The sequence below is a fragment of the Equus caballus genome, chromosome 9 (genome assembly GCF_041296265.1).
Source record: "Equus caballus isolate H_3958 breed thoroughbred chromosome 9, TB-T2T, whole genome shotgun sequence".
NCBI lineage: Eukaryota > Metazoa > Chordata > Mammalia > Perissodactyla > Equidae > Equus > Equus caballus.
Window position 1 is genome coordinate 97,445,437 of NC_091692.1, and position 16,609 is coordinate 97,462,045.

Here is a 16,609-nt window from a genome sequence, read left to right on the forward strand (position 1 = left end):
GGATGTAGGGACCCTTGCAGACTCGGAAGATGAGGCCCAGCTGCGTGTTCTGTGTGGGGGCTGGGGACCTGGAATGAGGCTGCTCCCAGAGGCCGCTGGCAAGCTGGGCAGGGGCGGAGCAGGGGTGTGGCGGAGTGTGGGGTGTGGGGGTGGTCTCAGCGCAGGCGCCATTCCCGGGCCGGGCTGCAGTGCAGGGGTAGCCCTGGCCCAGCATCTGGGCATTGCAGAGGGACTGAGTACAGCTGCGGGGAGGTGTGGGCATGGGAAAGGGCACTGCTCACTCAGAGCGTGTGGGAGTATGTTGAGGGCACATATGTTCAGTGTGCACTGAGTGCACGCATGTCGAGTGTGTACGTGATGATTGTGTCCCTGTCAAGTGTGTGGGTGCGGCCCTGTCCTCCCTCAGGCCCACCCATTACGGGTCTGCACGTGTGGCCCCCTGAGGCCTCTCCCTCGGCTCTAGGGGGAGACTGCTGCCAGGAGGGGCAGCTCCTGGGCCCCCCCGCAATACAAGGTCCTCACGCCACCCTCTAGGCTTCCTTGAATCTGCTGTGACATCCCAGACTGCCCCTGTGACATGCAAACCTGAACCCCCACCTCCTCTTTTCCTCCTGGCTGGCAGGCAGGCACTCAGCCATCTGACCAACTTACTGGGTGGGTTTAGTGTCTATCTACCTCTGGAGCTCAGACCAGGGCTGTCATTTTGGTCCCTGCTGTGGGCCCGGCACAGAGAAGGGACTCTGATGAATTAACAAAGAAATGAATGAATGAACCCTCTCCGGGGGCGGGGGAGGTGGGGCAGGTGCAGGGGAGGGCCAGGGTGGTCGTGGCCCCAAGGCCAGTTGTGCAGGTTCCATCAGCAAGATGTTCCTTCCTCGGGAGGGCAGTGGATGGATGGTGGGAGCTGACAGGACCTGAGGCACTGGGGGATAGCCCCTGCTGAGTGACGGAGGCAAGAGTGACACCACAGCCCCCGAGGGGGGTGGTCAGCTGCCCCTCCCAGGGCGAGCGCAGGGCTTAGGGACCTGGGTGCTGAGCAGAAGCTAGTCCTGCAGCCTAGACACTGAAGCCACCCCTGCCCCAGGCCCAGGGCCCTCAGCTGCCCCGGCAGCTCCCTCTCCACCCTGTGGTCCATGGGCTCCGAGCCCAGCATCAGCGCTCACCGCCCCCTCACACCTCCAGGGACAGGGTGCACATCCACACTCACACCCACCCCGCACACACACACAGGCAGACACAGATGCACCCAAGCACCCATCCATCCACGGTCCCAAGGCCCCTGCCCTCGTGGCCCCAGCCCAGTGAGGTGGGTTCTAAGGCCCCCAATTCTCACCCAGTCCCTCCCACCCAGGAACCTCCCTCCCCTGCCCTCACCCCGGGTCCCCAGCCCCAGCCTGGCTGCAGCAGTCCCTCCCCAGCGAGACCTGGTGGGGTGAGGCTCTGCCCTGTGGGGGGAGTGGAGGCTCAGGTCCCTGCACCTGCGGTGGAGGCAGCCCCGCCAGAGGAGGGGCCGGTAGAGCCTGGCTGCCAGCGAGGAGCCTGTGGACACGGGGACAACTCAGGGGCCAGAGGTGCTTCTGCAAATCGGCTCTTTTCCTGCAGGGTCCCCCAAATGCCTTTTGGAAAAGATCTGACTCTAAACCCCAAAATTAGCACTCCTCTTGCCTCCCCCAATAACTTCCATGTTCTCCATGTTCATTTATCTGCTCTGTTTCATCCTGGGGGAAGCGGATGAAAGAGGGTTGGGGGCCGGGGAGGAAGGAAAGAGAGAGAAAATAGAAGAGGACTGCGAAATCAACCCCTTGCTGCAAAGAAACCCAACGGCTGCAGCTTCGGCAGATCCAGGATGGCGGGATGGCGGGGTGGCCCCTCTTCCGGAGCCCCCTCCTGGGCCCCGGCAACTGGTCCAGGCCCCCGAGTGCTGGGCTTTGAGGGGCCTGGGGTGCCAGAGGGAGGGGGTGAACGCAGCTCCCTGCCCGCCCCCCGCCCCCAAAGACAGCCTCTGAGGCAGGCCGCCGGGCCTTCAGTCCTGCTTTCTTGGCAGGAGGAAGGCTCCAGAGCTGCCCCCCAGGTGGCCACAGTGAAAACTAAGGCATCCTTGTCAAAAACAAGCCAGCGACCCACCCATGCATGCACCCAGGCTTTGTGAAGGGATGTCAGGCCGGTGGTGATCCTCCGGTCTGAGCGGCAGGGGCCCCGTCCTGAGATTGGCCGGGACCTGCTGGGCCGGGATCCCCCTTGTCACACTGAAGCCCCACAAATTAGTCTCTTTAATCATCCTCCATCGCCACGTTTCTACTCCTCTCTGCACCTGCATTGGCCCATGGGGACGCCCCGCAGCTCTCTCCCCTCCTGGGCGCTGGAGGTCTCAGGCCTGGGGCTGGGGAGTTTTGCACAAACCCCCATGGAGACACAACCTTCCAGCTGTAAGTTTTACTCTAAAGCAAAGAGGAGTGGGCAGCATGCTTCTTTCCTGCGGTCTCCCCGATTGAGACAATAAAACAAACTCAGGGTACTCGGTCATGGGGAAATGCAGCTATCCCAGCTGGAGCCTCTGCTGTCCCCAGACAGAGAAGCTGCACAGCCCTCTCCACCTGAGAAGAGCCGCGGGGAGCCCTGGCGGGGTCGGTGGAGCTCTTGTCTACAAATGTGCAAACCACCGACCTTTGCCTGACACCAGCCTGTAGTGAAGGGAAGTAACAATCGACTAAGTCCTGCAACCACCGGGGGGCCTTTCGGGCAAGATTTCCAGAGGTTCCGCCCCTCCTCAGTGCCCCGCAGCCCAGAGACAGAGGTCCCCCTTCAGGTGGGAGACCACGGGCTCAGAAGAACTGGGAACAGTGTTTGCCGCCAGGTTGCAACGACGCTGCACGTGGGATCACTACCAAGGACAGCCTCGTGCCCTGCGCACCCCTTCCTGCCTAGGTGGGAGCCTGGGGCCACCCCATGCCGTGCTCACTCAAGGAGCAGCCCCCCCGGAGGCGGCAGGGCTGGTGCCTGCCGGGTCAGGCCACCTGACAGCAGCCTCATCTACAACTCTGGTCACTTCTCCCAGTCCGCCCAGGCAGGGCCCAGTTTAGGGACCTCCTTTTCTTTCTATTCAGGGAGAAATATGGTAAAAACGAAAGCCACAGAAAAACCAGCCAGGTTCCAGTGACTTTTGGATCTAAATGAATTTATTTTGTTTGTCTTTTTTTTCTTTCCTCAGTTTCGTAGCAAATGAAAAAAAGAACCCAACAAAACCCAACAACACAACAAAACTTTCAACAAGCTGGCGGTCTCTGGCTCAGAGCGCTTAGCGGGAGCCCGCGGCCAGAGCGCAGGCCGGGCTGGAGCGCGGGGCCTGGCGGTTCGCAGGGGCCGAGCACCGACCTCCCGTTCATTCTCCCGGCTAGTCCAAAAAGCACTCAGGCTTTAAAAAAAAAGATTGCACAAACAAAACGAAACACAATTTAAATTAAAATAAAAACACTTTCTTCACCCGCCCCCATGCCAGGAGGTTCAGGACAAAACCTCCTCTCAAAAAGAATTTTTCTGCTAGAAATACTGTGCATTACTTTTTGTTTCTTTCACTTTCCTTGAAGGTTAAAATAAGATATATTTCCTCGGGAGTCATAAATACGATCTGGTGCATAGAGAAATAGCAGCGCGGGAGTCCCGGCCGGCCCACCCCCCTCCCCCCCCCGCGAGCACAGTAGGGCAGCAGGACTGCACTCGGCATAGGTAATGTTCCTGGGCTTCCATTTCTAGGGGACGCCGGTGGCAGGGTGGGGGGCAGGCGGGCAGGAGGGCGGGCAGGGGTCGGGCCCCTCCGAGCTAGCGACACATGCTGGGACACGCGACGTCTGAGGGCGACCCCGGCCAGGAAGGAGGGAGCTTCCTCCGGGGTTATCTAGTCAACGAGCAAAATAAATATAAATACTTCGAAAATAAGACCGCTTTTAAAAGGAGGAGTAAAAACGGGCAAGGAAGGGAGGCAGAAAGAAAGAAAACCCAGGAGGGCGGGGCGCGTCGGAGTGAGAACCGCGTCCGACGTCTGTACAAGCGGAGCTGCGGGCAAGGTCGGCCCGGCCCGCCCTCCTGGAAGGCGCCGCGCCCCGCGCAGGGTAGTCGCGGCAGCGGCGGGACGCGCTCGGGGCTGAGCGCGGAGGCCGCGCCGCGGGAAGGGGCTCCAGTCCGGCGCCGGCAGACTGGGCAGCTGGGCGCGCAGGGCCGGCCCGGCCTACGGCCGCGTCCTGGGCCGCGGGTCCGAGCCTCCTCCGGGCGGCGGCGCGGGCTCGGTCCGGCGCTCACAGGAAGAAGTCGGGCGCGCCCTTGGCCCCGCCGGGGCCGACCTGCGGCGGCGAGGACTCCCGCGGAAAGCCGGCCCCGCCCGCGCCCCCGGGGCCACCCCGGCCCGCCAGCTTCTCGTATTTCTCCTTGTACAGGTCCCGCTCCTTGGCCAGGCGCCCCACCTCCAGCTTCAGCTGCTCCACCTGGCTCTGGAGCTGGCACTTCTCGCTCTCCAGAATGTGCCGCTGCTGCACCCGCTTGAAGCGGCAGGACTGCGCGTAGCCGCGGTTCTTGAGCGTGCGCCGCTTCTGCTTCAGCCGGATGACCTCCTCCTTACTGAAGCCGCGGAGCTGCCGGTTCAGCTCCCGCACCGACATGGACACCAGCTGGTCGTCGGAGAAGCGCTCCTCCAGGCGCACGTGGTGGCCTGCGCCGCCGCCGCCGTGGCCCGCGCCGCCGTGGTGGTGGTGGTGATGGTGGTGGGCGGCATGGTGGTGGGGAGGGGCGTGGTGCGCGCCGTGGTGGTGGCCGGCGCCCATGTCGTCCGCGCCACCGCCACCCGCGAAGCTCTGGCCCCGGAAGGCCTCGTAGGCCGCGGCGGCCGCCGGGTGGTGCGCGCCGTGGTGCCCGGCGTGGTGGCCGCTGCCGATGAGCGCCTCCACCGCGTCCTCGGGCGTCAGGTTGAGCGCCTCCGGGTTCAGGTGGTGCTGGTAGCCGCTCATCCAGTATAGATCCTCCAGCGCCGGCTTCCCCGAGGCGCCCCCGACGGCGCCGGGGACCCCGCTCGCCGGCCCCGGGGCGCCCCCGGCCTGCGCCGCGCCGCCGCCGCCCCCCGCGCCGCCGCCGGTGCCCGGGCTGGGCGCGCAGAAGCTGGGCGAGGAGGGCACGGAGGAGCAGGGCGTGCTGAGCGGCGTCGAGGACAGCGAGCCGGGCGGCAGGCGGTGGCAGAAGCGCTCGGCCTCGGGCGGCTCCTTCTTCACCTCGAACTTCATCAGGTCGAAGTCGTTGACGTACTCTATGGCCAGCGGGCTGCTGGGCAGCTCGGCGCCCATCGCCAGCTCTGCGGCCATCGCCCGGGGCCCCGCCGCCGCGCAGGACTGAGCCCCGACCCGAGGCGGGGGGGGGGGGGCGTGGGCCTCTCCCCCCCCTTCACTCCCCGGGGGGGCGGGTCCCGGCGTGCGCGGCCGCGGGGGGCGCCGGTTCCGGGCCGCGACGCGCGGGGAAAAGTTTCGCGTAGTCAACTCAGGGGCGGCCGCTGGAGACGCCGCTGGGGACGCCGCCGGTCGGGCCTCTCGGGGGGCCCCGGGCCGCTCCCTAGCGGGTGCAGGGCTTCGCTCCTCCCTGTCCCCGCGCCGGCGGCCCCGCGGGTGGCCGGGCGGGTGGCGGTGCGACCGCCGCCTCGGGCTGCTCGGGCTCCCGGCGCTCAGCCCGCGTCGGGCCGGCCCCGCCTCCACCGCCGAGCGCCGCGCCGCGCGTTCCCCTTTATAGAGCCGGGCGCTCGGGCCCGCCTCCCCGGGAGGGGCGTGCGCCCTCGGGCCAATCGGAGCCCCAGACCCGCCGCTCTTATTTGCCTATCCCCATGGCAACCCAGAGCCCAGCTGTCAATCTCCTGCAGGGAACAGCTGTGGGAAGGGGTGGTGACCGGCCGCCCGCGAAAGGAGGGGGCAGGGCCCTCTGGTGGCCGCTGCCGGGGACTGCACGGGCAGAGGGCGCGGGGCGCGCGGGGGGCTGGCGGGACCCCAGGCGCGGAGGTCGCGCGGGACGGAGGGGACTCTGGGGGCGCGGAGGGCGCGGGAGGCTCGGAGCGCGCGTGGGGAGGGGCGTGGGGAGAGAGGGGCGCGGCGGGCGCGCGGGACGCGGGAGGCAGAAGGGGCTCGGAGCGTGGGCCCCAGCCTGTGGCCTCCGGGACCTCGTGTCCGCGACGGGGCGGCCGGAGAGTCTCGGGGAACAGAGGGGGCACCTGGGTGCCTTGGACCCCTCCACGTCGCAGGCCCTGACCCCGCAGCTCCTTCCCCGGCTCTTCCCGCTCTTCCCTGCCCGCGGGGAGGCCTCGTCCCGCCCCGCTAGCGTGGCGGCGCCGGGACCTTCCGGCCGCCCGAAACGGGTGACACTGCGCGGCCCGGCCGGGCGCTGCACGGGGAGCGCCGGTTATTTTTAGCCCCGCTGTTCGGGCGGGTTCAAGAATTTAGTCAACAAAGTTGCTGGCACCTCCGTGCGGCGGGATCCACCGCGGACGCCCGGCTCCAGGGGCGCGCCGCGCAGGTGGGGACGGGGACGGCACGCGCCGGCGGAGGGGGGCTCCGGGGACCGGTGGGGTTCGGGGCTGGGGGGCACGGGGTGCGGGGTCGGAGAGACCCCGGGGTGGGAGGGGCGCAGGGCTGCCTCCGGCCAGAGGGCTGCCAGGCCCAGCACCAGGGTGGCAATCCCGGATCCCAGCTGCCCACCAGCCCAGATCTGGCCTCCTGGCGGGGATTCGGGGCGCCATGCTCGGTCTGGCCTCCTGGCGGGGATTCGGGGCGCTCCGCATGCTCGGGGGGGCGGAGGTGGAAAGCCTCCAGCGCGAGGAGAATGCGCGGGCGCTCTGGCCTCACGGAGCAGTGGCACGGCTCGTCGCCCAGGGCTCGGTGAGGAGGAAAAGGAGCTGCCGGTGTGCCTGGAGCAGGGCAGAGATCCCTGACACCGCCCCTCCAGGGTCAATGGAGATGGAGGGGCCCCACCTTGCCGCGGCATGACCCAGAGTGGCTCCCCCCTACAAAATTCTCTATACTGTCATACGACTTTTACAATTAAAGAATTCAATCTTAAATGTACCCTACTATGCATAGGAAGAAAAGTCTGGAAGGACATGGACAGGAAGTCACCAGGGGCAACCTAGCCATGTGTTGGGGGCAACTATCTAAGGGCTTTTACCTTGTTCCTGTCATGAATGTTTATTATTTTATAATAAAAATGACATACACCTGGCAGTGAAATCCCACTTCCTAAGATGTCATAGGGGTGGCCTGGCCCCAATGTGCTAGGCAGGTGCCCCTCGCCCCTTCTCCCTGGCGTGCACATTCTTCGGGGTGGGGCTGGGCTGGGCCTCCCCTGTAAGGCCAGGCCCCTCCCCTGTAAGGCCAGGCCCCTCCCCTGTAATGCCAGGCCAGGCAAAGCGTGAGGACCCATCCTCCGGCTGAGATGGCTGAGCAGGAGGCAGAACCAAGGCCCTCGGCCAGGTGTTTGCGCTCCAGGCCACATGGGTTGCTGGATGTGTTTCCGGGCTTGGGGCTCCCTTTAGAGCTCCCAGGGTGCAGAGGGAGGCCCACAGCTCAGAGGACTCGTGCAGCTCCGTGAGAGCTGGTGGCGCATCTGCCTGTCCGAGGGGGAGAGAGCACTTGCATTGAGCTGCTGTGCCCCACCTGGCTGCCTGGCCTCTGCCCCTCGCTCTGTGGCTCCAGCCAGGCCCTTGGACCAAGCAGGGGCTTGGCACCAAGCCCAGGAGGGTGCTGGGGTGGAGGAGGAGCCCAACCTCATGCTGGTGCCCGTGGTAGCCAGGGTCCAACATGGGCCCTTGTCATAGCCCCTGGCCTTAGGCCATGGGGCACCAACCCACAGCCATGTCTGGGCACTGGCACCCCCAGTCCCTCTGCAGTGCCTTTTCTTGTCCTGAGAGGTGCAAGAAGACAGCTGAGGCCCGGGCAGCCTTGCAGGTCAGCCCTTACCTGTCCATCCTGAACCTCCTCCAGGTATGCGCTCAGTTACCACCAAGCCAGGGGACAGTTCCCCCCACATCCAGCCCCAAAATGCAATGTTCAAGGAGGCTGGGCTCCACCTGGCCCACAGCCAGCCACCCCTCCATTCGATCACACACACAGATTCATTCACCCTCCAACATAGTATTCATTCATCTCATTCATTCTTTCACTCCACTGGGGCAGAGGGACAGACAGTACATGGCCTGCTGCCAGTGGTGACCAGTGACTGCATTCAGAACTGGGGGAGAGACTCAGGGACTTTCAGGGCTCAAGGCCCCCACTGCCAGAGCAACCTGGGAAAGAGAAGGCTGCCTGTGGTTGAGCACGGCACCCACGTCCCTGATGGGCTTAGGCACCGGGCAAGCTCCCTGGGTCGAGACTTGGTGTCGGGGTTGGACTGGCTTTCTAGAAGTTCTTGGGCCAGCAGGCCTGCTCTTAGCTCTTGGCCACCCCCTGGGGAGGTCCAGGACCCCCCAGCTCTTGTCGGCCTCTCTGTCTGCTCCCTGGCCTCCAGGTGGTCTCTGCTGAGCCCTCTTCTGGCTTGCGAGTCACAGCCGTGCAGGTGGGGAGGGGCCTGGAGTCCCAGCACGCAGGCTTTGGACGGCTCCCTGGCCAGGCCCAGCCATCCAGCGGCCTCTGCTGGCGCCCTGAAGAGCGGGCGCGACGGGCTCTCCCAGCCCAGGGAAGGTGCCAGCCTTCCCCGGCTCAGGGAGCTGGCTTCAGGCTCACTCTTTTCTCCTCAGAAACTCCCGTTGGCCACGCACTGGCTGGGGGAGTCCGAGGAGGCATCACAGCTGCGTCTGGGGAGCAGAGGGCGTGAGGGCCCGGGTCCACCCTCCCATCTGCAGGGATTGGCCAGTAGAAGGACCACAGAAAAAGCAGACAGGCATGCTGTGTGCCCTTGGCCACGGGGGCCCTCCAGAGCCACGCTGTCCTCTCGGCTCCCGAAACAGTCCATTTCGTAGCTGGGAGGAGAGCACACCAATTCCATGCTGCCCTGGAAAAGACTCTTTTTCTCCCCGTCTAGCACCAGCATGCCCTCCTGGGGCCTTTCACCCATCAAACAGTCAGTGCTCTGAACCCACAGAATTCCACAGGGACCACCCACATGGCTTGTCATGAAATATACCCCACAAATCTTTATTGAGCACCACTGTGTGCCAGGTTGCCCTGCCCCGGGGACACCTTCCATCAGGGAGGTGGCCCAGGGATCCCTGGTTGAAAACAAGCATGCCAAACCCTGATGGCATGATGCAGCATTTCATTAAATTTGTGGGCGCTGTGGCCGACAGGTTGGTCCTGGGTGTGGTAGGACGGCTTGTCTCTGACCTCGACAGCTGGGAGGATTTGAAGGTTCGAGCGACTGCACAGCTGATGGCTGGTGCCATGGGCAGCGTCTTTAGGCCCATGCCTGGAAGATGATGTCGGCCGTTGGCTGGACCAGCTCCATGCAGCATCTCTACACGGTCACTCACATGTGCTAATTGGGCTTCCTCCAAGCATGGTGGCTGGTTCCTAGCGCCAGTGTCCAAGAGAGCCAGGAAGATGCACCTGGCATTTTTGTGCATCCCGTGGTGCTCTGTTGGTGCATGTGCAGCAGTGGTCTGCCCACGTCCAAGGGGAAGTCGCGGAGGTTACCTCTGTAGGTCATGTAGGGGAAGAATGCTACACTGTTGCAGCATCTTTGGAATGCTACATTGTTGTAGTCTGTCAAAGTAGGGGTCAGAGGGCAGAAAACAAACCATAACATAAAAAAGTAAATTATATCAGTGTATCAGTTTCCTATTGCTACATAACAAATTACCACAAGTCTAGCAACTTAAAAACACACGTTTATCTTCACCTAGTGTCTGTAGCCAGGAGTCCCGCAGGGCTTGGGTGGGGCCTCTGCTCAGGGTCTTGGGGTGTTGGGGTCTCATCTGGAGGTCCCTCTGAGGTAAGACGCCTCCAAGCTCCCTCAGGTTAGTGGCAGGACCATTTCCTTGAGTCTGAGGAGCCGAGGCCCCAGCTTCTTTCTGGCTCCCCCCATGGCCGCCCCCACAGGGCCGCTGATGGCATCAGGCCAGCGAGGAGAGCCTCTGGAGCATGTTGACCGGCAAGACTAGCCGACTTACGTTACATTATTATCTTATGTATCTTATCTTATTATCCTGCAAGGTGATGGAATCATGCCAGGTTCTATGACTGAAAACAGGTCCCAGGTCCTGTCCACCCTCCTGGTGAGTGGCCACACAAGGGCTGAGCACTGGACAAGATTATGGCCTGTCCCCAGTGCAGCATCTGGGAAGGTGAAAGGTCGGCAGGGAGCGGGAGGAGCCCTCAGAACCACCGGGGTAGGTCAGGTCGAGGGGGCCTGGCTGATGTGCGGACGGATCAGGTGCTCAGAATGGCCACGCTGAGGTGGGGTACCCACCATGAGGGCCCCATGGCCACCTCTGCGGGACCACAGGACCACCCACGGACAGGCGCCCAGCTCTCAGCGATTCCGCCACACCAAGGGGACCTTCCTGGTGTCTGTCCTGTTCCCCATACAGCACATGGGTTTCCGGATCCTTGCTGTTAACGCTCCCTCATATAGAGCTATGCCCCGCGGGAAGAGTGCAGCACAGCACTGGATGGGTCTGGTTGGGTCATTTTTGTTCCTGAGATGCAGCTACTGAGCTGGGGCAAGTGGTCACCCGGCCGGCCAGCCTGCATGGATGCTACGATGGGAAGCTGCAAAAATTCTTGTCCCTCAGATGGCAGGCCCCTCACTCTCCAGGTCAAAGGTCAAATGTGCCACAAACACCCCCACTCCTGCCCTGTGCTGCTCAGCACCAGGCAGGGCCCAGCTGAAGGCCTCTTCTCTGCCTCACTCCCTCCCGCCGGGGATTTCTTCCTGGACAGTGACTCTCTCCACTTAGGGGGCTCATTTGCACTTAAAATGAGGAGCCAAGGAGCCAAGCATGCCAGGAGCCATTCTAGGGGGCGTACACAGCCGCGTGAGCAGGTGGGGAGCAGGAGGCGTTGCCTCCTTGGGGAAGGGCACCAACCTGGAGGGTCAGTGAAGGCCCACTCCTCCCTCCTGCAGGGTCTGTGCCCACGCACTCTGCCAGTTATATGACTTCAGGTCTCTCCCCATCCTCGTGGGTCCTTGTGGGACGGTCTAAGAACCTGCATGACCTGCGGCACCAGGGCAGTGCATGAGAGAGTACTGGCCCCGGCCAAGGTTGGTGGGATCCAGGAGAGGGGGCGGCCCTTCCCTGGGTCAGGGAGCTGAGCTCTTGGCAAAGGCCTACGCAAGAAAGAGGCTCCAGGGAGGCCCTGCCTGGAACCTATGTCATCCTTGGCCAGCACCTCACTTCATGTGGGTTGGTGCAGGCTGATGTTGGGGGCGAACTACATCTTCATCCCCAAGGGTTTTCGTTGGCTGCCCCTTGGTACAAGGAGCCCAGAGTGACCACTGGGCATGCTCAGCACAGAGGAACTGCCCCCTTCTCCTGCCCAGGAGCAGGAACTGTGACCAGGTAATGCCCAAGGCTGACAAGGTCCCCAAATGGGTCACAGGGAGTGGTGGGGGCCCCGGGCCCAGGCTCACAGGGCAGCCACTGGCCTGGGCATCTCCTGCTTCCTGGAGCGCCCAGCCGTTACTGAGCCTTCCATGCTGGCCCATGGCAGTCAGACTGGCTGTTTCCACATGGGGGGCTGTATTGTGGGGCAGTGGGGCCTGGATCCGAGCCACTGTCACACTCCTCTGCCCACGGGGCATTGCAGGGCCTGGGTGGGCCATGCGGCTCTGTGAGCACTTGGAAAGCCCTGGTCGTGCTGGAGGAGGGGCAGGGCGGCTCCCAGTGAGTGTGGGGCTGGGAGGGGCAGGCCCTGGTGAGCAGCGGAGCTCCTGGGCCCATGGGCATGCAGCATGCAGTGGGCCAGCTGCCTACTGGGCAGTGGGGAGCCTGCCCACCATGGACACACCTGCCCACCTCGTGTCCAGCCAGTACCTACCTCGCAGCCTGGGGTGCAAGGGTGTGTCCCCTGTTTACTGTGGAGGAAGGATAGGGAGGCAGGGAGGAGGTGAGGCGCTGAGCCAGCCGAAGCTTGGATTGGGCTGGACCAACAACCGTCTCTCTGTCCACCTGTCCTGTCTGGAAGGTGAGGGAGAATCTATCCCCTGGCCTCTCCCATCATTAAAGGGTCCCCCTTCTCAGGGAGCTCGTGGTGGATGCCAAGAGGGAACCCTGGGGCCTGCTCCACCCTCGTGTGACTTGGCCTCGGCTTCAGCCCCAGGGAAGCCCCGCTGTTGCAGGTCGCAGCCCCCAGCTCTGTGGTGTTCCTTTTGCTAGCCCTCAGCCCGGGATCCACAGCTCCCACTGCCCCTCCGAGGGCCCGGGCTGAGGCTGACACAGAGGGATCCCAAGGGGTGCCTGGTCGAGGACGCGTGGCCTGGAAACACTGGCCCTGGGTGTGCTTGGCTAGAGCAGTCCTAGGGCCAGGCCCACGGTGGGGGCCTGCTGAGTTCATGGATGGCGTGGGCCCTTTCTTTCCAGTCAGGTTCTACTCCACAATCCAGCACCCTGCCAACCCAGCTGCAGCAGGAGCCCTGGGCACACACGTTGGGCCTCAGGGACGTTGGCAGTGGCACCAGCGATGATCACCACGACATGACTGCTCCGCTTGACTGGGCGTCTGCCATCACGGACACTGGGCAAGCCCCTCGCTGTGAAGCAGCCGTAGTTCTCCTCTCTTTTGGGCTGGTGCAGGAACACCCCACCTCACACACATGGACTGGTGGAGAAGAGGACCCCACAGGAGCCTGACCGTGGCCTCGTGGGGCAGAGCGTCCACCCTGCCTGAGCGTCGGCTGCGCCACGGGGCCTGCGTTGTCAATGGGACCCTCGTGGCTGTGGTGTGGGCAGAGGCCTAAGTGGTACCCACATGGGTGGCCTCACGTGCTTCGGCCTGTGCCTGCCAGTGCTGCCCCTTCAACCTGGGCCCAGAAGCAGCAGGTGGAGGACGAGCAGTTGTGCAGGAGAGCTACCTCCGGGCTGAGGCGCAGAGCTGCAGGCCAGGAAGTGAGGCTCAGAGAGCACGCGGCGGTTTGTTATGTGGTGATACTGGGGCTGTGGCTGACTGACAGAGATGGAGACGCGGGGTGGCCACCCCAGGAGGAGACTGTTGGCCATGCTCTTCTCTGGAGGCAAGGGGTAAACACCCTGAACAGCTCTCACCTCCAGCACAGGCATGTGAGCCTCTTCCCTCAGGCTGCCCAGGCTGCCCTCTGTCCCCTGCCCTGGCCCAGCCACTCTTCTGAGAGCCCTGGGAGAGGGGCTCTGGAGAGAACCTCAGCTTGGGGAACCCTGGCCCGAGCCAATCATGTCCAACATCCCCCAGGGCCCCTCCTAGGCCTCTCCCCTCCACAGATCACCAGGCTTGGCCATGGGGGAGAGGCTGCCCCACCCTCTGAGCCTCTCAAGGAGGCAGGGATGTGGGCTGACATTCCTGCCCAGAGGTGGTTGGGGGCTGTGCCTTTACCCGGCCCAGCCATTCAGGCCCAGGGCCAGGCAGGCAGGTGGGAGGACAAAGCAGGGGCCACTGGAGGGGGCTCTGTAGTTCCCAGGGGTCTGTGGCCGGCCCCTCACCTTCCTGGGGGCACTCCCCAATCTCAGACCTGCAGGTCATCCCAGGGGAGCACCTGTGGGGGAGGCTCTGGGGCCCATGGACAGCATGTGTCCACCTGAGGTGGCGCCCAGCAGGGCTGGATGGTGGTGTGGCGGCAGTGAAGACAGCCAAGCAGACACAGGATAGAACCTTTATTGCTGAACACAGAACACGGCCAGGGAGGCCCGGCCGGCTGCTTCCTCCCTGGGCACGAGTCCTGGGGGAGGCTGGGGCCACGCCACAAGGCTGCTGCCATACTCACAGCAGGGACGGGCCTGGGCATGAGCCCTGGGGGAGGCTGGGGGCCACGCCACAAGGCTGCTGCCATACTCACAGCAGGGACGGGCCTGGGGCAGAGGGTTGGGGGTGCGTCCTGGGAGCGAGGCTGAGGACCCAGAGGTGGGGAGGTGGGTGATGTGGAGGGTCTGACTGAGCAGGGGCCCAGCCCGAGGAAGAAGGCAGGGCCCTGGGCACACTCTGGTCATGGAAGGCTGAGAGCCAGGCGGGCAGGGTGGTGGCCCTGTGGCCCCCAGTGGGGGCTTGGTGGCGGGCGGTCCCTCCTCTGGGGTGGTGGTGGGCGGAGCCTCCTTCCTCTCCAGGGACGAGGGGCTGAGGTAGGCGCGAGCTGGCCCCCTGGGCCCTCACAGACGGGGTTTGATGTGCAGAGGTTTCCCTGTTCCAACAGGGACAAAGGTCAGGCACCAGGAGCCCCCCAGCCAAGAGAAACCCCCCCACCGCCTAGCTTCTGGGTCAGGATCGGGGCACTCCATCAGCCCAGGCCTGCACAGTGGGGCTGCTAGAAATAGGGAGGAGCGGGTGTGGAGAGGCCGCCATCTTCCAGCCCCTCTGCCCACCTGCCCTGGGATCCAGCTGCACAGCAGGGCACGGACCTGGCCCGTGGTGCAGAGAGGGGCAGCAGCGGCCTGCCAGCTGGGAGCTATAAATACCAGGTGCACGCCACCTGCATGCAGCACCAGCACGCTCACACCTGCAACAAGGCTGCCAGACGCACACATGGCGGCCACACGGCACCTTCCACGTGAAAAGCTAGGGTGTATGCGAGCAGTTGGCTGTTGGGGGGTGACTGAGGCCCCTGTGCAGGGTGAGAGGGCCCAGAGCAGGTGGTCTGGAAGGGCTTCCCACTGCAGAGCACCGGCCTGTGGATGAGAGTCCCGTCCAAGGGGGCTCCCAACCCATGTGTCCTGAGCTCACTGGGTACCACACCTCTCCCTGCTCTGACTGCTCCGGGACATCTGCTGCCAGGTCCCCGTCGACCACAGATGCCTCCATGTGGCTGCCCACAGGCACAGCACTGTCCATAGGTCTCCCGCAAGCCTGCCTCTCCTCCAGGCGCCCCTCTTCAGGGCTGAGGACCTCAGTCACCTGCTCAGCCAAACTACAGGCGGGAAGTCAGGCCCAGCCAGCCGGGGCTCCAGGCCTGCAGACTTCACAGGCCTCTGCCCGAGGCCTTGGTCCCTCCTGGGTGGCTGCTTAGGCAGGTGCAGCTAGGCCCTGGGGCCATCCCAGGCCCACCCCAGGCCCACCTCCACCTGCCCCTCTAACTCCCGGCCCTGGCCAGGCAGAGCGAGGCCGGGCAGGAAAGGAAGGCTGACGGGGGCCCCCAGGCCAGGGGAGGTCTCTGCAGCCTCTCCTGAGCCTTGCCCCGCCACCTGCCTCCTCTGCTTCTGGAGTTGGCTAACGGCTTCCTGAGCTTACAAAAAAAAAGAGGCGGCTTCTTCAGGGCCCCCATCTGCTCCCTCCCCACCAGTGAGCCGAGAGGCCCACCTAGATAGAGGGGCCAGTGCCCTGGCCAAGGGGTGGGAGGGCCTGGCCGCAGCTCCGTGCCCCTGCAGCGGGGGCTATGAATGGGCGGCGCGGGCCGGCCCCTCCGCGTGGGCGTTTGAGTGTGCTCAGCGGAGCTGTTCGAGAAGGCTGCAGCAAGCATCTTCCATTAACGTTACGACCGTGAAATATGACAATAAAATGATAGCCGTATGGTCGCAAATTTGCAGCCCGCCGAGCTACGTGGGGTTTATCGTCACTCAGACGCACGGAGAGCTGTAAAATGTTTACAGAAAGGGTCGTTTGCAGCCATAAAATCCTCTTTTCTCTCCTAAACAAGGCTGAGTGGAGCCATTTACCGAGCCCCAAATGTTCATCGGGGGAGAGGGAACATCTGTTCTCCCCAGGAGCGTGCGGTGATCTTCCAGAACAAATTAACAGAAATGGGTGCTTCCTAATTAAATCAGCCCTCGGCTGGGGTGGTCTGTGCAGGCGACCGCTGCTGCTCTCACACCTCAGTGGGCCCTGCCCCTGTGGCCAGCAGGTGCACACTCGCCAGCCCGGGACACAGCGCAGCAGCGCCCAGCCCACACTGGGCCCTCCGGAACCATCCAGGCCCCACCTGGAGATTCTGACTCGGTGGGACTAAGGTGGGCACTGAGAAAGAGTCCCTGGCCATGCTGGGCTGGGCTCTGGGGGCCAGGCTGCCTACCTGAGTCCTTGGTTGGGGGGCTCCTGGAAGTCCGGGCCCTGGGCTGGCCTCCTGGGCTCGGCGAGGACTGCAGGGAGATGAAGGAAGGCAGCTTGGAGAGGCTGCCGGAGCCTGTCACTGTCACCGCAGAGGCAGCCTCTTCCTGGAGAGACAGCTCCTCTTGGTCCAAGGACAGGGAGGGGGACGAGAGGCAGGGGGGAGTGGGGGAGGGGGAAGAAGGGGAGGAAGAGGAGGAGGAGGGGGAGGAGGAGGGGGCCTTTGATGACAAGGGAGAGGCTGAGGCCGCAGCTAACACCCGGGGGGAGGAGGGGGGGGAGGCTGAGCCAGCAGCCATGGAGGTGGGGGAGCTGGGCATCTGTCTGGTGGGGCGCTGGGTGGCCGAGGACTTCCTGTGGGAAAGGAGGGGAACAGAAGTGTGAGGGGAGGTGACTGCTTGGCAGGGCAGGGGCCCGGGGGGCGGTGGCCGACCACC

The 16,609-nt window shown here is 64.1% G+C and overlaps 2 protein-coding genes across 6 annotated transcripts in view; both read right to left on the reverse strand.

Moving 5' to 3' along the window:
- Positions 1-3,154: 3,154 nt before the first annotated feature.
- On the reverse strand, positions 3,155-5,715 carry MAFA (MAF bZIP transcription factor A). Its single transcript, XM_023649117.2, has one exon. The coding sequence runs from the start codon at positions 5,340-5,342 to the stop codon at positions 4,290-4,292; it is 1,053 nt and encodes a 350-aa protein (XP_023504885.1). The 5' UTR covers positions 5,343-5,715; the 3' UTR covers positions 3,155-4,289.
- An 8,065-nt stretch (positions 5,716-13,780) lies between these two features.
- ZC3H3 (zinc finger CCCH-type containing 3) overlaps positions 13,781-16,609 on the reverse strand; it is a 98,340-nt gene continuing 95,511 nt past the window's right edge. For 3 of the 5 annotated variants that reach the window (XM_014728164.3, XM_070222489.1, XM_070222491.1), the window contains exons 11-12: positions 16,138-16,526; positions 13,781-14,316 (exon numbers count right to left, since the gene is read on the reverse strand). In XM_014728164.3, coding sequence (XP_014583650.2) covers positions 14,285-14,316; positions 16,138-16,526 — 421 coding nt within the window. In that variant the 3' untranslated portion in view covers positions 13,781-14,284. The remainder of the gene's footprint in view (positions 14,317-16,137; positions 16,527-16,609) is intronic. The other 2 variants (XM_023649085.2, XM_070222490.1) reach the window with 1 other exon arrangement.